At 45.1% G+C, this 20,572-nt stretch overlaps 1 protein-coding gene across 2 annotated transcripts in view; it reads left to right on the top strand.

Moving 5' to 3' along the window:
• ADAMTS17 (ADAM metallopeptidase with thrombospondin type 1 motif 17) overlaps positions 1 to 20,572 on the top strand; it is a 251,727-nt gene that overhangs the window by 141,611 nt on the left and 89,544 nt on the right. For both annotated transcript variants that reach the window (XM_048867620.2, XM_048867619.2), the window contains exons 13-14: positions 3,198 to 3,364; positions 10,672 to 10,799. In XM_048867620.2, the coding sequence (XP_048723577.1) occupies positions 3,198 to 3,364; positions 10,672 to 10,799 (295 nt within the window). The remainder of the gene's footprint in view (positions 1 to 3,197; positions 3,365 to 10,671; positions 10,800 to 20,572) is intronic.

Genomic DNA, 20,572 nt, shown 5'->3' with positions numbered 1-20,572 from the left:
AGATCCAGGTTTCATTCTCAAAGTTGATTTGTGGCTCTTACCTGGCATCACTGTGATGTTGCCGATAAGTCACCATGGCAGAGAGTCTATATTAAAAAGCAGTCTTTGAAATATGTGTGGGTATGTACATTTTGTGTGTAGGATATAATTTTGTATGTTGTATCCAAAATCAGGCCCTGAGCAATGTTCAGTTGGATATTCCTAACTCTCTAATTTTGAAAAAGCGATTGGGCCTCCTATATAAATATAAATATGTGTACATACGCAGATATATATATGTGTATATCTGCATAGACGTATGGTGTGATTATGGCACAATCCCTATATGTGCTTGCGTGGAGAGAGAGTTTTGCATATGTTATAAACTGTACATTACATATACAATAAAATATATTTAATATGCGTCCAAAACCAAAGCTCACCCATGCTTTCTTCCCCTGATGCATGCTTCGGAGACACCTGTTGATATAGGAGCCACTCCATTGTGGGAGGCACATCCATTTTATTCCATAATTAGAGAGGCAGGCCCATGCCGCCAGTTACATTCAGCCATACAGCATGCTTGTCTTAGTCCCTAATTCTGCAAGGTGATAACCTCCTTCAACCCCCACTCGCTTCGTTTGGATTTGGGGAAGCCTAGGAGGTGCTCAGTACTTTAGTGGATCTAGTCCTTACTATATTATAATGCCCATAATAAGGGCTGCTGGCTTTAAATTCCTAGCAGCAAATTCATAAAAAAGTGTCTCACGTGTTAATGAAATCTTAAGATTAAAGCCAGAACCACTGTTAAGAGTACAGTAAATACATGGCCTGCTGTGTCTGGCTTACTACTGCTATAAGTTCTCTCTCTCTCACACACACACTCACACTCTTTTTCTCTGTTACTTTACAGAATAGAGTTTGCTGAAACCCAGTTACTTTGTGAAAGTGAGATTCCTGAAGTAGGAAACTCTGCTTCGTGTTTCTAGACACCAGGTCTGAGTGTCTGCAGCACCCAGTATAGTTTAAAGAATTTAAAGCTCCAGACACAAGTCTTCCCAGAACAATTCTGAGTCAGTCCGAGCACATCTGCTCCCTCTCACGTGTCCTGTGCTACAAAGCCATGAAACTATGGAATTGTTTCATAGCTCATCAGATCCAAATTTCAGCAGTCTACCTCCCAGGCATACAGAACACCACAGCCAATGTGCTCAGCAGAAACTTCTCCCAGGATTATGAGTGGGAGCTAGGCACCTAAATTCTCCACAGTATATTCCTAAAGTGGGGACTGCCCTAGGTGGATCTCTTTGCTATCTCCAGGAATAGGAAGTGTCCCCTTTTCGGTTCAAGAGCAGGTCTGGGCCACCACTCTTGAAGAGACACCTTCCTTCTATCTTGGAAAAAGGGTCTGTTCTATGTGTTTCTCCAAGACCGCTGATACAAAGGGAGATTAACAAGATCGGACACGACAGAGTCAGAATTATCCTTATAGTGCTGACCTGGCAGAGACAAGTTTGGTATCCTTACCTGCTTCACCTAGTGGTCCAACCGTTGTTTGAGCTCCCGACCATTCCTCATCTCCTGTCACAGGATGCTGGTCGGGTGCTTCATCCCAACCTAGCAGTTTTTCATCTCAGGGCATGGCTCCTAGATGGTTTATGGGGTTACATTTCTCCTGTTCTTTAGAATTACAACAGGTGTTACTGAAAAGTAGAAAGAGATCAGTCTGCACTACTTACCTGCAGAAATGGAAGAGATTCTTCCATTGGCATTGTTGTCACTGCCTCCTGCTTGATCTGGTGCCACTCTCAATCATCCTGGATTATGTGTTGGATCTAAAGAAATTAGGGTTATCATTTAGTTTGATTAAGGTCCATTTGGCCACAATCCTCCAGTAGAAAGATTCTCCATATTTGCTTATTTGGTATTGTCCGTGGTTATTAAGGGGTTGGGGATTCTCTGTCCACAGATGAGAAATCCTGCCCAGAACTGCAACTTCAGCCTGGTACTCTTACCTTTGATACCTCCATTTGAATGAATGGCAGCCTGTTTTCTGTTGCATTTATCCGTAAAAATGGATTTTTTGGTCCACATCACATCAGCCTGTAGCGCTGGGGAGATTGGAGCCTTGGTGGCAGATTCCGCCCCCCTTTATGGTGTTCTTTAAGAACAAGGTCTCTTTTCATCCCCACCCTAAATTCTTACCTAAGGCTCTATCAGAGTTCCACCTTAATCAGTCCATTCATCAGTGTTTATCCCAAAGCCACAAAGGCTTTAGGGCCTTCAGAGATGTTTGGCTGGAGAAGGAACTGAGGGCGGGCTCACCCGTAATATTTTTTTTCAGTGATGAAATAAACATTAGAAAAGAATACTTTTATGCTGAAAATAAAAATTGCTACATTTGTTCCAGATGGGGGTGGGAGAATGGGGGGAAAACCTGTCCTGAGAAGTGTGGAGATTGGGGAAAAAAATACAGAGAACTATTTGTTGTATTTCAGTGTATCTTCTCTTTGTGATCACATAGCATAGCACCATGCATACTGTTCTTGCTGTATATTTTTAATTCCCTGTTTCTCAAGGGGAAAAAGTGCTTAAAAGAGAAGGAAATGATCCTTCAGAAAGGATGTGATAAATGACTGTATTATAACAAGAAATCCTCCTTCGTGTTTAAGATGTTTTATTTATTAAGGGCAGGTGGTAGAGAGGTGCCTCACTATTGTGGATAGCCCTGTGAAGCATCACACTGAGGGATGGGCTGAGAATTGATTTGGGTATGGCTGATCATTCCCCCACCAGTCTACATGTGGGCTATTAATGACCACAATGGACCAGCACCTTGGTTTTACACCTCATCCAAAATACATACAGTATGGGCAGCATTATATTTATGCCTACAGAGCACATATCTCCAAAGACCTTGCTTTAATCTGGTTTCCAAATGGCTGTTTCTGATGAGTCCGTTAGATGTGAAGCATAGAGCTAAATTCTGTCTAAAGGTGTGCTCTCAAAGCTTGTGTTGCCTTCAGTGGGAGCTATTTGAATATCTGAGGGCAGAATTTGGCCTACCATAAGTAAGTGTGCAGTTGGGATCTCTGAGGGGAATGGCACAATATATTAGCTTAGATTAGTTGCCTTGGACAGAGAAAGATAAGCAACAATGTACCTGTGACTACCTGTGCCTCTCCCACTTGATAACTGGTCTGTCTTCCCCATTATAGCCCTGGGCCAGGAGGCAAGAACTGCCGGGGAGCCAGTGTGGAACACACAGTTTGTGAAAATTTACCCTGCCCTAAAGGAGTGCCTAGCTTCAGGGACCAGCAATGCCAGTCTCATGACAGATATACCAACAAGAAGAAAAGCCTCTTGACAGCTGTCATCATTGATGGTAAATTCACCAATTTTCTATATAGTTCCTCACCACTTTTTTCCCGTGGTTTTTGAGCCCTTCTCGATTGATCCTGCTGGCCCCCATTTGTCAGCGGAGACAGCTGTGGTGTAATCCCCAGATGGTAGATCTGAAGGGCAGTTAAAGGGAATTCCTGATTCTTATGACCATCTTATCTCCCTTGTTTTTAGCCTGTCAACAAGATCTGTTGGGCAGGCCAGTTCTACAGACAGCCTTGGGATGTAACCACAGCACTTGACTGGGAGACTGGGAGAGGTTATGGAACTAATTAAAATGTCCCCATCTGAACAGGCAGGTACCATGGGAATTGGAGCTTTCTGATGATTTTTAACATGAGGCAATAGAAGCAAAATAGGGAACTGAAAGCAAGAAGGAGAATTCACATTGGGATGTTACTTGCATGATTCCTTGCCCACCTCAGCATGTTTGTACATCTACTTGTATTTAAGTTTGTCATTATTCTGAAACAATTTTCCTTGGCAAAGTCTCGATACGTGCTTGGGCGGACTTAAACAGTCATTCTGAAACGATTAGGTTATATGAAAGATGAGATTCACTAAGCTGGTTTCTGGAGAAACAGGTGCCTTTTATCACCATCTGCTGATAAATGTACAAGGCCACACTCGTGTGAGCTGATCCTCTCAAGGCCATACTGAAATGGTGCAGAGCAGGGTTTTTGATCAACACTGAGTGTATGTCTGTACTGCAGCTCCTTATTTCCAGCTCGCGCTAGCTTTGACCGAGTTAGCATGCTAAAAATAGCAGGGGTAGCCTCAGCTTGCCCCCTGAGTAGAGTCCTATCTGAGACCCTGGGTATGTACTTGGGTGGCTAGCCTGGGCCACAGCCACGCTGTTATTTATAGTGCACTAGTTTGATCAAAGCTAGTGTGCATACATCTATCCAACCTGGAAATTACACCTTCAGCTGCTGTGTGCCCTTACACATCTGGCACCTTCTGTCCCCTTCAGACGTTAGCACCCAACAAATCAGGTCTGATGCACAGTGCTCCAACACTTAGAGTCCCCCAGTACTGCTTGCTGTGCCACCAGGAAAAGGGATGTTTGTGCCAAATTTGGCCTGTCCTGCCCAGAAAGCAATGCTGCTGAGCTGTTTCTATGATAGCAGTCCCTCAGCTGAAAGCCAGGCCTGCCCCACAGCACAGCTGAGACGCCTGCAGTGGGTAGAAAAGGTTAACACTGGACATCAGCTCACATATTTCAGTCTTGGCTCATTTCTCATCAAAGCCAACAACAGCAAACTTCCTTCATGTTATCCCAGCACATGAAATTACTTATGCAAAAAAAAAGTCTGCAGAAATGTGCTGTATTATTCGCTGTGGACCACAATCAGCTCTGGTGTCAGCAGTTCCAAAGGAATTGCAAACATTTACGCCAGGACTTAATTTGGGCCATAGTGAATAATATAAAATTTCTGCCCTTTATTTCTTTTGTATAAGTAAGAGATGCTCACACCCAGCCCCAATGGGGTTTGTTTGAAAATGATTACTCAGTTAGGCGGGAGTTTTCCAGTAACTCTAACTGAGTTAGATGCCCCAGAACAATTGAAATTCTATGAGATTTGGGCACCTAACTCCACTTGATGTTTTTGAAGGTCTCATCTGGATCCCCCATTTATTAATTGATTTTTAAAACCCTTTTCTAGCTGAAAGCTGCCTAATTATATTAACAGTGTCGTGCATCAGAAACATATTGCAAGTCCCCTCTTCTCACAAAAGAAGGCAAGGAAAACACCACTGATGGGGCTGTGGGGGGGAGGTACTTCTGGGTATCGCTACTTGAAAATGAGACCTGTGACTGCCCAGCCCAGCTATCAAGCAACCTAAGGAGGGCAGAGGTGACAGTGGATTGCAAACCCTCTAATCAGTAGGGGAATAGCAGATGCTGTTCTAAAGCTGTACTGGCTACTTGGAGTCCTGATCTTGCAGGAGGTGCAGATCCTCCTGAATAGCACCCAGCACTTTGCAGAATCGGGCCTTAGCTAGGGACTTTTCAGGTCAGGGATTATGGAAGAATTCTTGAAGCGCATCCCCACGTCTTTGAGTAAGAAGTGATTCTCTTCAGTAGTTTCTCTTATAACGACTTGTCTAACTTCGGTGCATCTTCTAGCCCTATCCTGGTTCTCCTATTCCTGCCCTTGAGAGTTTTTGTTTATTAACTACTCTCTCACCTTAATTCCTGTAGGTCTGAATCCAGTGCCCAATAAAATCACTTGGATTCTCTAGTGGGCCTTGGATCAGGCCTCTAGCGTCTGTCTGTTTCTTTCCTTCAGTTGCTCTTGGATTTGATGCTAAAACCATTCCTAAACAGGTAGGACATGTTCCAGTCCCCATTCCTTCTGCTCTGTCACTGCTGTTCAGTATCTTCCCCATTTCTATAATGTTTTCCATTGCTCAGGGCTGGGTACAAATTCCCAGATGTCACTACCTAAAAGTTTCAGAGAAACATCTCCTTCCACCTGTACTTGTTAACTCCAGGGTCTCCTAGGAATTTTGCTTTGGTTTGTTACTGCTGGGCTGAAAGCTGTTCGCCCTCCAGGTATTCAGTTCCTGTTCCAAAGTCTTCCCGTACAGGTTTAGACTGTCTCTGCCTTGCTCGCCTCTCTGTTTATTTTAGCTTTCTTCCTTTTTGCTGGCTGCAGTATGGTTCCTTGATGTCTCCTCCTTCCTTGTCTGCTAGTTTAATCTCTACCACCCCCACAAACAGAGCTCCCCATTGCTAGTATATGCATGCCCTGTTTGTGCAGATGGAGCCCATCCCACTTTTATAGGCCTCGTTTGTTCCTAAAAACTAGCAAATACGCAACCTGCACTGCAGTACCAGTAAAGCTAACAATTCATTTGTATACACCAATTTTTCAAAAAGAAAAGGAGTACTTGTGGCACCTTAGAGACTAACCAATTTATTTGAGCATGAGCTTTCGTGAGCTACAGCTCACTTCATTCAGTTTTGAACCTTTTTGCCTTAGACCTAGTCCAGATAATGGTTCAGCTATCACAGTCATTCAAAGAATTCAGCCCCAGAAGTACCTTTCTTCACCTGACTTCCTCTCGTAGTTTGGTTTGCAGAGCTTCCTATTTAAATCCCTCTCAGTGGCTCCACTAGACTATTTCCTCAACCCCAGTTCCCTCCAGGAGCTTGTCCACCTGATTATTATTATTTCGGCACCTAGGAGGCTAAAAGTATTGGTCCAGCAGCCTTGGTTCTTCGCTTCTTTCTGCTCGGATACACGTACAACGTGCCTCCTTTAGTCTCTTGCAGAAGTGAGAACCTGCTTAACAATTTCACTGTGTGGTTTTACCACCCTTCTTGGCCACCCACCACTTCCATTTCCCTCTTCCATCCAGAATAATCCAATTCCCATCAACTACTCTGCATTATGCAGTCCAAACCCTTCTGCTGTTGGCCTGGTCTCTCTGCAAATGGCTCGTCTGTGAATCTCCCATCCTCGTGAGCGTTGCAGGCTGACGGGACGTTTTCTCTTAAAATTGGTCTTGGCTCTTAAGCTCATTTAATGTACTGACATCACGTATGGTTGCTTCCTCTCTACTTCTTCTCTGAGGAAGCTCCACATCCAATGCTACGTACAAATCACAGGATTCCTTGCCATTTTTACTCACACCATGCTTAATGCATAGGGCCAAAGAGGTCCGTGGCGTAACTGTGTTGCTTTCAATGAAGTTACAGCGGAGATAAACACGGCCCAAAGTCCTTCCTAATTTGTAGTTTAAAAAAGAAGTTGATGTGCAGAAGCAGTGAAAACCTCAGTTACAGTCGTCTGGACAAATTACAGATTGCTTTCCAAGCCGTTGAGACAGGAACTGGTTTTACCCTCAGTGGAGGCAACCAACTCCAGAGTGGAACCTAGCACCAGTTTACTTTGGGCATGGTGACATTGCAAAGCTGCTTAGGACAGAAAGTGAAGGAAAATAGCAAAACTTTGTGGAAAGAGCTGTGTGTTCTCGGTTGATCAACGGTGTTTGGTAATCATGGGTGTGACACACAGGAGCACTGGGGGAGAGACTGAACTTTATTTCCTGGCCTCAGTTAGCTGACATGGGTGCCAGTATCCACCGACTAACGGTTGCTGTTGCAGTCAGATCCTCGGATTTATGTTTCCTATAACAGACGGCACCCTAGAACCCTGGTGCAACCCAGATGCCATGCTGGGCTCTCCCTGATGCACCCTAGATGCTGTGCTGGAGAACAGTTTGAACGCTGATGCATAGGGGAAAATGTCACCCATTGAATCACTAACATGACCTCCTGCAGAACCCTGGGGGAAGCACTCTCATCTACAGGGCAACCTGTCTCCCATTTGACTGGGGGTAACGGGATAACAGAAGAGCTCTTGAGCTATTTGCACTGTTAAGTTTTTTTGAATATATATATATATATATATATAGGTTTTTTTAACAGTGCAAATAGCTCAAGAGTTCTTCTGTTATCCCAACAGTGCAAATATATATAAAAAAATCCTTATGTTTTTCCTTCCGCGGAAGCAGCCGTCGTCCATAAACCGTTTAGAACATTTCACAAGCTCGTTTCAAGGAAGCAAAATAACAGATGCCGGGAGTAATTGCAGCCTATGAAATTGCAACTCGGCACTTCTCAAAGGTTCCTGAATAAAAAGGCTCCGCTGGCAAGGCTGCTTCTGAGATATATAGTCCCCGTGCTTTGGCTGTTGACTTCCCTGAAATCCATCATCACTACCCCGCTCATAACAGTGCCGTTGCCATCCTTTGTGAATTCCTCGGCTCTCATCACACAGTAATAGGAAGGGTGTGCTCTGTTTTTTTTTGTTTGTTTTTTAAAGGGCTGCCGCCGCCTTTCAGGGGTTCCGTTTCCATTGATGGAGTCAGCACCCCAGCTCTCCCCAAGGGGACAAGGACTTCTATTAGGGAGCATTTGCAGAATAATATTCAGGATACTTGACCCATTTAGGCCACATGAGGAGCTAACATTTTTTATTCTCCTCTTGCCCTTATTGCTGTGGCTGCCACATCAGTCTGGCTTAAGGAGCAGCCAGAAATCAGCTAGGGCACTTCTTTGGGCCAGCAGGGGCTGTGGGTGCTTTGGACGCTCCATGAAGAACCCCCTGCATTGGAGAGCCCCTCTCTGACCTGCACTCCCAGAGGTGTTGGCGAACACCTGAGGGAGCTGCCTTCAGCAAGAGGGGAGGGATATTGCCATTCTTGGGCCTGGTGGCAAATTAAGGCGGGAGGAGCTAAAAAACCAAAAGCGTCTCAGCTGACTTGAGCAGCTTTACAAAGGTGCAGAGGAGCATATGCTCCGATCCTCTGCCTGCAGTATGGTTCCTAATGTACACTGGCGTACCTTAATACACTATGGAGAGGTCGGCTCATTTGAGCTAAGGCTGTGAATTAGAAATATCTCCCGCCACGTGGTAGAGGAGGCACTCGGAGTTGTTCACAGCTGCTGGAGCAGAGGCTGTCCAGGAACAGCCAGACTGGCACTCCCTTATGCAGGCCAGTCCTTGTGCAGCTTTCGCAGAAAATGATATCAAAATCCTGCAATTGAGAAATTTGCTTTGATTTGAGAGGGTAGTGGGGGGAAGGCAAGGACTTTGAGCACTGATAGGACACACCTAAGATAGGTGCACTTTGAGCACTGATAGGACACGCCTCCCCAAAGCAAGACTGCTGGGCAGGGCACAGGTTGGCTTGGCATTCTTGGAGTGCTGACAGGTCTGGTTTACGCATATAAAAAACTCCAAACCACCTTCTCCCGTGTCTTTCTGGTTCCAGACTTCCACACAGTGAAGGTTTCTTGAGCATTAGAATAGAGACAGACCTGAACCAACCTCTAGCCAGCCCTGATTCTCCTTTGCATTAGAACTCTGCTCAGACATACTAGAGAGATGGGCTGCAGAGAAGCAAGTTCTTGATTCAAGGGGAATCTAGAGCAGGAAGGGACCTATACAAATGGCCTTAGTGTATCAGAGAACCTGGCCTCCTGTCTCGTAAATTGAACACTACCGAGCTCTGGGGAGGATGCGGACTTTGGTATAGGCCAACGCCGACATCAGCATGTCAGTAGGTTCTTTCTCTGGGTATGTCAGTGCTGCAGTCATAGGCTGTGATGGCCGCCTGAACTGATGTACCCAAGCTAGCTTTAATCTAGCTAGCTCGGGTCCCAGAACAGTGAAACTATGGCAGCACAGGCTTCAGTCCTGGCTGTACAAACCCACCCGGAGCCCTAGATAATTGCTTGTGAGCATAGCCTGGGCTAAAGCTCACCCTGCAGCTTCCTTATTCCAGGATCCGAGCTAGCTCGGGTGTGCCACCTCGAGCTCCAGTCGCACCAAGTGGTTGCAGTATAGACATACCCTTTGATACAGTCCGTGTGCAGCAGAGAGCAGGAGTGAGTTCTGGAAATCGAAACAGCTCGCTCTGTTACTCTGAGAATATTGCAAATACATACAGTGTGTTTCCCAAGAGCCATGGCACCTGCTGTTAATTATATATTTTGAGCCTTTTAGTCCATTATTCGTCTAGTTCCACACAGTTCCTTCCAAAGTAAATGTCTAAATATACGATATAATATCCTATTACTAGAATGGGCAAATAATGCAAATCTTTTCCAGCAATATATGTTTGCTTTCTAGCAAGCTAGTTTGCTGGCAGGAAAGCAAATTTTAGCCAATATTTGTGCAAAGTGAGTTTTAAATTTATGAACACAGATGTTCTCACTGGAAATGTGGCTTCAAGAGTTACACTCAGTCAAGAAAGAGAAATAAATCACGCGATCGATGTGTCCGTTTAGAACTAGCTTGCACCGCTTGAATTTTGTAAATGAAATGTTCACAATGAGCTGCTTGCGCCCATTCTAGAGACCAAGGATTGTTCATTGGAATTATGCAGGGAAAGCTAGAAGACAGAGAAGGAGAAATTTGTAAAGTTACTCATTCAGGTCTAAAATGACAAGTATTGCCACTGATTCAAGTCTCCCATACCTCTTGCTTTTTACCCCTTTCTGCATCTTCAGATAAACAGTGCATCTTGGAGTGGGAGAATGATGGGCTTGAATGGAAACAATGGGTCAAGCATCCTTAAAGCTGAGGCGGTTAGAATCCGAGCCCGCTTATAGTTATCGATAAATATGTACTTGTCTGTGTTGTTGTGTAGAGTCCATGTTACATAATTACTATATTCATGCATCTTGTTCCATCAGACATTCTGGTGCTCTGTCTAAATGCTGCGGTTGCTGCTGAATGAAGTTGCCGGTCTTGTGTATTTTTTTTTCAGATAAGCCCTGTGAACTCTTCTGCTCTCCTCTGGGGAAGGAGTCCCCTGTGCTGGTGGCAGACCGGGTTCTTGATGGTACTCCATGTGGGCCTTATGAGACTGACCTCTGCGTACATGGCAAGTGCCAGGTGGAGTAACTTTCTATTGTTCATTTTCCAAGTATTTGTATTGTCCTGGGCTGTGGAGAGCTGTGTCGGTTGTTTACGATCAGACAGCGTCACTGAGGGTGGCTCTGAGACTGCCTGTGAAATAACGATGTGGTTCTGTTTAGCAAAAGCAACTGCAAGAATTTCCTAGTCATGTGTTTTGTTTAAAGAGCTATGATGAATTCCTGAGTTATAAGACCATGCCACTGAACAGCTGGAGATGTTTTAGGATGTGATCCCGTCCCGTCTCGTCATCAGATTGGTTGTGTTTGAAGGGACAGCTAGTGGGTCATCTCGTCTGTTTAGCTCCTGCATTTTGGCTGCTCACTGGAGGAATCCTAAGTGCCACGCACGGGATTGAAATGGCCACAATCCTGTTGTATAGGTCTTATGTTATTGACATCTCGACCTTTTCAGCACTTCCACAAATACCAAGATGGGTTTACAAAGCAAATTGTTTATAAAGCCTCAGAAAATTGGAAGCATAGACCCAGAGGCAGTGGGCTGGAGCACGGCCCAGCTCAGCATGCTTCTGTGGAAGGAAACTGTGCTGAGTACAGAAGGGCTGAGAGAAGCTATCCTCAGCCCCATCCTATGCTTTGGGGGCTGCTGACCAGCTTGTGCCTGGCTACTGCAGGCTATGGATGGGAATAGTGGAAAAGCTCACTTCTCCCATCCAGTGCAATTCAGCTGTGCGAGGGCATGGCCATCTCTTCCCTCCCCCCGCCTTGTGGGGGGGCATCAGGAATTGAAATAGAGTGTGGGAAGGGTGGTGGTACTCTTCCAAACTCTGCCCAGAAAATAAGCTCCGCCCACTGGAGGCACCAACATGAGATGCCGCTTTTATGCCAATGTTCAACATATGATCATCCATGCTCTGCTGGGCTCTTCGGGCTTGACTTCCTCTTTGCGAGTTGGATGCCCTGCCAGTGTGTCCTTAGGCAGTGAGCAGTGGTGTCTCTCAAGCCCACTCGCTTTGGCACCAAAACAAGCTGTCACTCGGAGCAGATTCTGTAGATCTTCATAGTGTGATCCTTTGTCTCCTGTCTTACCTGCTTTGATGAGCAGTGAAATTGGTAACAATGTAGGCTTTTAAAGTATCTTCACTGGACATTTGCATTAGAACCCACTGAAAGGAATGGGGCTATTTCCCACCTTTTGGACCTGTTGTTTCAGGCTATTTGCAGGTGGTTGTCGTTGCATTTTCTCACATCTAGGAGTTTAGAGTGGTGGGTTTTCTTATATGAAAAACTGATGTTCTGAAGAAGAAGAAGAAAGCAGCTGGGAGCGATGCAGATGCTACTATAGTGTACTACTGCATACCAGCCAGAGTCTAGCCGTAATTAGATACCCACCACAATGGTCTCCTCTGCAGTGTGCATGGGTCACAGAGTCCTTCTGTGTGGACCCTACAGCACAGCAGAAACTCTTTTATTTCTTCTCTGTTTGGCCCATATGTGGGCTTGAAAGTGCATTTGGGATTCTCCTGTCAAGTAACGGGGATGAGGGTGGTCTAGCCTCGTGGCCAGAACGGGCAGCAGGCCTAGTGGCCAGAGCCAGTCACCAGAGCCAGGGTTCAAAACTGGAGGACAGACTGGATACCAGAGCCAGGGGGTCGAGCTGGAGTCCGTAGTCAGGAGCCACAGCTGGGGGTCAAAACTGGAGGTCAGGAGCTTGAGCAAACAGGGTATCGGGCAAGGAGGGGCTCGAGGCAGGGACAGGAAAGAGGCAAGGCGGGGTGCAAGGCAGGAGCAGCAGGATTAAGGTAACGCAGGCCCAGTGGCGGGCATGAGGGTTGAGAAGCCAGCGAGCTGTTGCTGGCTTAAGAGCTGGCGTGCTGGCCTCAGCAGCCAGTCAGATTACGTGGCTAATCAGACAGCTGCTGCAGACCAGCTGTCCTGATGAGGCTGCCTGGAAACGAGCTCTGCTGCAGGCCCTGATTCCTGACATTGCCCCAGAAATTAGACTGGCCAAAGACCTGTTGAGTCATCCAGTCCGTCCCCAGCCAATGCTGGATTGTTCCTTTCACATCGTTCGCCAGTTTATCTGCCTAGTTTTAAACGTGCCAAGTGATGAGGCTTGCGCCTTTTCCTTGGGAGACTATTCTGCCAGCTAATACATCGGCTGGGACATCTTCCCTGATGTTTAGCCTACGCCCGCATTGACTTCGGCAGAGCTATGCTGATTGTATGCCAGCGGAAGGTCTGGCGCAGTAACCTGGGCACCAGTTCTAAGCTCCGTCATGTATTTCCTAAGATGTAGTCCTTTAGGGGCACAGCACTAGCTCATTCGCAGGGGGGCGGCTCCCCTGACTGCACTCCCTTGTCCAGCCTGCGCAGAAATGGGATAACCGCCTGGTGGCTTCCGTTCGCACTGCCACGTTTCGACCTTGCCATGTGGGTAGCACATGCAGGGAAGTTTCCTGCCTCTCTCTGCCAAACGGCCCTGAGAGGGACATATTTAATACAGCCCTTCTCTTTTACTCAGAGGAGGAATCAGTAACAGCGTCTTGCTAGGGAACCAGACATGGGGCTTTATTTTCTCTCTAAATTAGTTACCATGTGGTGCCCTGGACAGAGGCAGGTTCATGGTACATCCCTATCACGGATTTTCTTTCCTTTTCAACTACCTCCAAAGAAATGCCATTAATAACCTTTTATAATAAGGCCAACTGTGCACCTCTCAGATGCATGCTGATGATCACTGCACTGGCCGAGCCAGCGTTCTACTTAAGGCTGCTCAAAATCAGCTGTGAATGCTAAATCAAGTGTTTCGGCAAAGTACGTTTCCTTCTTTCCGGGAGTAGAAGCCTGCTCCCCTCCAAATGAAATTCTTTCTGAGCGCAGTCTTTTGGAGATACATCATGAAAAGTGAATTACTCTTCAGCTCGGGGGCAGCTGTCTTAAACTGTGCGGAGAGGCGATGACAGCTGCGGAACATTCAGTCCGTTTGCATCTGGCTCAGAGAAAATGCATAATGATGGATGCAACCCGGGAAGACTTTAAAGCCTCATGAACTCCTTTGTACTGGTCTTCTGTTTGAGTAGCTTAGTGTAATGAATTGCTGAACATGACAGCACATATCACTTAGAGGAGATACTCAGCTAACTAGCTGCCTGACAAAACAGTTTAGTATGCTTATTAATTTACTGGTCACATACGGGATGTACAAAGCCTTGAAGCAGGCATTGCAGGGGACCTGATGAGAATAGTAAGTGGTGAAATGGAATGCAGGTGCTCAGAGATGTATTTTTCATGCTGTGTAATGTCTCTGTAGTTAGAGGCTATAGATGGCAGGGATGACACATTGCCAGTGTAATGTGCACATTTTGAGGAACCGTTGTCTAGAAGAACAGCCCAGGAATTCCAACAAACAGCCCATTTCCCTGTTTCCTTCAACAGTAAACTCTCCTAAACAAATCTCATCTTTGCTGGCTACAAAATAAATTCAGCTAGAGTCAGCAAAGTCTCTCGCTATGGAGGAGTTTTTGAGATAGGGAGGGAGAACCACATCACATCCAATAAATCTCAAAGTATCTCAGCACCCATTCTGAGTGAAAGCCTACAACTCTGTTTTCATTTACATTTTATTAATGCAGTTGGCTTCCTTTGATAGAGGCAAGTTAATTGGATTCAAATCTGAATAATAGAAAAGGAGCATTTTTCTTGGTCAGTTTCACCAAAATTAAAGGAAAGCCATCATGAGTAAGCATGTGTCTACACTGCAGTTAGACACCTGCAGCTGAGCCGTGCCAGCTGACTCAGGCTTGCAGGGCTCGGGGTGTGGGGCTGTTTAATTGTAGTGTACACATTCCGCTTGGACTGCAGCCTGAACTCTAGGACCCTCCCAGCTTGCAGAGGTCTAGAACCTGGGCTTGAGCCCGAGCCCAGATGTCTACACAGCAATTAAATAGCCCCGCAGCCCAAGCCCCATGAGTCCAAGTCAGCTGGCACGGGTCAGCCATGGATTTTTAATTGCAGTGTAGACATACCACCCACTACCAGCAATGCCATGTAGGATACTGCCAGTATCATCTGAAGGCAGTGAAGTAAGTGAATGAACACCATGGTAATACAGTAGAAACCTCTGGAGCCATAGATACACTACTAGTGTGTAATCACCATGGTATACACCAGTGGTTCTCAACCTATTTACCATTGTGGGCCAAATATGTAGCTCTGTAAGTGTTATGTTGGTCACATCCACACAATATATATACTACCTGTATGGCCCTGAGGATGTCACATGGGCCGCAGCTGTGTGCTGATTGGGCCACGGGTTGAGAACCACTGGTATACCCAGCATAGTACCGGCTTCTGGAGCCAGCAATATAAATGAAGCAATTGAGAACAAAGGGGTCGGGATTCACCTACGTGACAACAGACGGATATCCATACGTAACAGACACACCTGCTCTAATGGCTTTCCCAATTCCAAGTTTGCCTTCATCCTTTCTAAAGTGCTCTTCAGCAGTCCTGTGAAGCAGCAAACTTGGCTCAGCATCGGCGTATTTGGTAGTAAACTACAGACACCAGCAACCTCTCTGTGCACTCCATCTCTGCTCCCATTTTCCCCTGCTGCCCTCCCCTGCTCCCTCTGCTCTTCCCAGACCTTTCCTCTTTCTGCCCCAGTATCTCCCTTTTCTGCTCTTGCCTTTGTGCCTTCTCAGGAGCAGAGAGCAGCTGGACAGAAGTTCTCCAGCCCCTCTTCTGCCAAATTGTCGCCTGACCTATGGATTGTATATTAATGATATTGATTGCATAAGAATTCCCATGTAACACTCTGGGGGTTGGTAAGTTCTTGTCCCAAGATCAGGCCCAGTACTGTTAGAATTATTATTCAGTTGGGAACTCCAATGTGCACAGTTGCAACACTAAAAGAAAAGGAGGACTTGTGGCACCTTAGAGACTAACCAATTTATTTGAGCATGAGCTTTCGTGAGCTACAGCTCACTTCATCGGATGCATACCGTGGAAACTGCAGCAGACTTTATATATACACAGAGAATATGAAACAATACCTCCTCCCACCCCACTCTCCTGCTGGTAATAGCTTATCTAGAGTGGTCAGTTTGGATGAGCTATTACCAGCAGGAGAGTGAGTTTGTGTGTGTGGGTGGGGGGGGTGAGAAAACCTGGATTTGTGCTGGAAATGGCCCACCTTAATTATCATGCACATTGTAAGGAGAGTGATCACTTTAGATAAGCTATTACCAGCAGGAGAGTGGAGTGGGAGGAGGTATTGTTTCATGGTCTCTGTGTATAGAATGTCTTCTGCAGTTTCCACAGTATGCATCCGATGAAGTGAGCTACAGCTCACGAAAGCTTGTGCTCAGATAAATTGGTTAGTCTCTAAGGTGCCACAAGTACTCCTTTTCTTTTTGCGAATACAGACTAACACGGCTGTTACTCTGAAACCAGTTGCAACACTCACACTTAGGAAAAGCCGTCTGAATTTGAAATAGTTTTATTAATAGAGTTAGCAGAGTTACAAACACTGCAGCCCAGTAAGGTAGATAGAGATAATACAGCACATGCATCTGAGCGTCCGTATACTCACACCATCTCTTGCAGAACAACCTGAAGTGTTAGTCATTATCTTCCTCCTCATCTTCTCAGTCAGCGTCACTGATGGTCGTCTTCCTGACTTCTCCCAAGAGCTACCTCTCCCAAAACACGCACACCGGGGTACAGCTTTTATAAGGTGTTATACTGATAAGAGTATTGTATATTCAGTAGGGGTTTCATCCCCTTTTCCTTATTTGTACTTCCTCACCCTACTAATATTGGGGTGCCCTTCTCCCACAGGTTAATAGTCCGCTTACCTCAAGCTTATTAGCATATATGTCAATTAATTACCATTGTTTTCTTGTGGTCAGACATCTGCCGATGTTCCTAACTTTAAAATATCCCAAGCTGGTATAAACTAGCATCTTGTAGTAACCTGTCAGCAGTTTAGCCATTGCAGCATTCTGTCTTGTGATATCCTATGGTCTGGGCTTACTCCTGGTTAACTATTTATGCTAAGGCTTTTGGGGTCTTATTCCTTGATTAGTTTAGCAAAGCTTTTGTCTTATAGGTCTTGAGGCTTGACTCATTGCATTACCACCTTAACGTATGCCTACGTCATACCTAGCAAATACCTGTACCTATAGGCTACAAATTCAGCGTTTCTCTCATCCTTAAATTCCCTTCCGTAAAACCCACCTTCTCAAGCAATCCCCTTCTTTCTCTCCTCAACAGTCATGACACACATGCCTTTCCTGAACCAATGTCCTCTGTCTCATTTTGTGTTTTTCTTGTTGTAGGCAGGTGATAAAGTCTTTGGGGGCAGAAAACAGGACTTGGGTGCAATTTTCACAAAAACCTAAGTGCCCTTTGGAGAAGTGTCTTCAGTGGGAGTTGTGTGCCAAAACGCCACTAAAAACCTGGCTCTTGGGCACTTAGGAGCCTAAATCTCATTGTAAGTTAAGCGGGATATAGGCTCCAGGGTATCTAAGGCACTTTTGATACTAGCGCTTGGGCTCCTAAATCACCTAGATATTTTTAAAATTTTACTTATTTAGCCAAATGCTCAGGTCCAGCTTTATTCTGTCCTGACTTAAAAAAATTCTTTGTGAGTTTGCCTGGCTTAGTGCTAAGTAAAAAACATAGTAGTGACCTCAGGAGTTGTCTTAAAATCGAAGAGAGCAGTATAAAACAGTGACTGTCTAGAAATGTTTTATAGCACTGATGAATGCAGTTGCTAGCAATGTCTCTTTAGCAGACTACAGTAATTGTTCAGTGTGTATGCAGGGATTTGCCATTTTCTGCTGGAAAATGCATTTAGCCTGCTCTTAAATGGAGTCCCTTCTTGTCGTTGTGTTCTTGGCTGCTGCAAATCGGTACCATTCTGGATATCAGCAACGGTCTCAGGTGCCTGTGATAGTGAATAAAGTCAGTGTAAAACTGCAAACCTTGCACATGGTACCTAGCGCTCTAATTAGCTGGCTTTCGCTGCCGAACTTCAGGCTGTGTTGGAGATTGTATATGAGAGTGTAACCCGAATCTCAGATTGCTTTCATGTCATCACCTTTTCTTTCTTTAAAGCAACAACAAATCTATAATAAGATTCCATGAATTGTAGAATTCATAAGATTTTGGTTCTGTCTGAACTCTCTGCTCTGTGTGACCTTGCAGGAAATACAATAATGGGAGCGCTGCAATCTCTGAAGCATTTCAGTTGCTTGTTACTTTGGTGCTGCTGATGTTAGCATAGTACTGATGGCAGACACAATAGCAGGAAAACCCTCCCATGGTACACAAGTGTGCCAAAGAGAAGACGAGAAATAATCGAGCAGCTCAGTTGTGGAGCATATGAATTTATCTTTGGCCTCTCTCAAAGCACGTACTCCATGCTTAGTAAACTATCACAGGACTGAAGCTGACAAGGAGGAAAAGCTTTCTGATGGGGGACTGGATATTGTACTTCAAGATGTTTCATCAGACCCTTTTGAAAACTAAATCCTGTACAGTGGAATATGGCTAAAGATCAGAGCAGCCTTTTCTGCGATTTAACAATTTATGATGTAAGGATGTTCGGGCTTTTCCACAGCTTTCTTGTAAAGTTGTTGCCATCGCATGGATTCTGCTGCTTGCTAGCAAATCTACAGTTTACTCATGGATAATACACTGCTGCCTATGGGACTGCAAATTCATTATAGAAGGACTTCTTTCAAATGATTGTTGTCGTAATGTGTCAAGGGCCAATGCTAATTCCATAGAAATGGACAGATTTTCAAAAATACGGTTCTAAGTTGTACCTGCAAAATATGTTCATTTGGGCACAAAGGGCACACGCAGAATAGCTCATTACCTGCACAAGCTGGAGATGGGAAACACTTTGTGCACATCAGTACCCGTTTCTTGCGTTCGTCTGCATATTTTTGCTCATGCAATTAACTGTTTGCATCCTCCTGCTGCTTTTCCATGCAGGACCCGGTTCTTGCATTTCAAACATGGGTCCCAAATGTTCCATCACAAGTCATTTTACACTGCGGAGCTATGTTTATGCCTGTCCTTCACTTAATCTTGCAGAGCGCACAGAAAGTCTAGCATGCTTTACTTGGGACTGTTCTGTGGCTTGCCTCGGTCAGGCCTTGGCTCTGTGATAATGTAATCTGAAGAGTAGAAAACAAACATACTGCTGCTCTTGATGAACAGAGAATAGAGACAAAGAATAGGTGTTTGTAGTGTCTATCTAAGCTTCTAAAGACTTACCACTTTTGAGTCTGCTTTAGATTTGCTGTGTTCCACTGCCAACTATTTTCCCATCCGTTCCACTGCCATTCACTGAATTGGAAAGTAGGTGACTCAAGTTAGCTCAGGAAGAGCACATGGGACAAGTGAGTGATAACATGGCACCTCCCTTGGATGCTTTCCTCTTTACTTTATGATCGCTGGGGCTCGGCTTATCCTGCAAAGCAGCCACCTTGCATTCAGATGTACTTCACCCAGAAGACGTGAGGATCACATTGAATCCCATTCTGGGGAGAAACTCTAGTGAATAAATAATTGTAGGGTTAAGTGGCTGGGTAATATAGAGACACAGATACACTGAAGTTTATCCATTGAATGTATCTAATTCAGAACAGGATGGACATTGCCCACCCACCCTGCCCCAAGGGTGGCTCCATGACTGAAGCAAACTTTGAAGGTTCAGAAAATGCTGCTGGCTGGAGCACTATTTATTTTCCCTGCAGACAGGGATTTTTTGTTGGTTTCTACTCTTGTTTGTAGCACCCCCATTTAGTGTAAAACCCAAATGGAAGCGAAACGGAGCGGGCAGTAATGTTCAAACTAGCTACTAGAGTAGCGTCCTCGGGTAGCTTCCATTCACGGATCAAAGCAGAAGCCCATAAACCATGTCACTGGATGCAGCTGTGCTTTCAGTAAGGAAACAGGACTTCTCTTAACCTCCAGTCTGACATCACCTACTCACCTGTGTACATTCCTGTTTCATGTGTTCCATCCCTTGAACTATAAATGAACACTGGATATTATGGAGAAAAGTTGGCAATGCACATGAGTCTGGCCTAACCAGCATGTTCTGTACATGATTAATTTGCAGACTGGCACATGTTGAATCAATATTTATAGTTGATCCATTGAGACAATGTGTTTAGCTCAACATCTGGGAAGCATTACAATTCTGTGAACATACAATGTCAGGTCTGACACTGGGTTGGGTGTACATAACAATAATAATTGTATTTATATAGCAAAACACACACACTCAGAGGCTCTTGTACAGCCATTCAAAATACAAATAAAATCATTGTTAAAGCAATACTCAAATAATATGCAAACCAGACCACATGCTTAGGAATCCAAATGATTATGGTATCATTAAAAAGGAGAGGGGAGGGTTCCTATGTAAGGGCCAGCAATGCTTGAAACTGAAAATGCCCCCCATCAAGTATATTTTCAGATGTTTAATTATTTAAAAAGGGGAGGGAGGAGTGGACCGAGATGCCTGCTCAAAGAGAATGAGTTCCATGCCATATGGCTCACTCAGCAAAGGCATAAGGAGTGACTGATTACTCCTAAACATTGATGGTGTCAAAGCACAAGGTCAACCAGGAGGCTTGTCAAGGGGCCTAATATAGCCAGGTGCTCACCCTATAGGGCTTTAAACCCCATTTGAAAATCAGCTGGCAACCGCTCCCATGTCAAGGCACTTTATTTTATCGGGGGCCTCCATCATATTCCCTGTAC

The sequence above is a fragment of the Caretta caretta genome, chromosome 10 (assembly GCF_965140235.1).
Source record: "Caretta caretta isolate rCarCar2 chromosome 10, rCarCar1.hap1, whole genome shotgun sequence".
Lineage (NCBI taxonomy): Eukaryota > Metazoa > Chordata > Testudines > Cheloniidae > Caretta > Caretta caretta.
The sequence above is the reverse complement of the archived record's forward strand: the minus strand, read 5'-3'. Positions and strand labels throughout refer to the sequence as shown.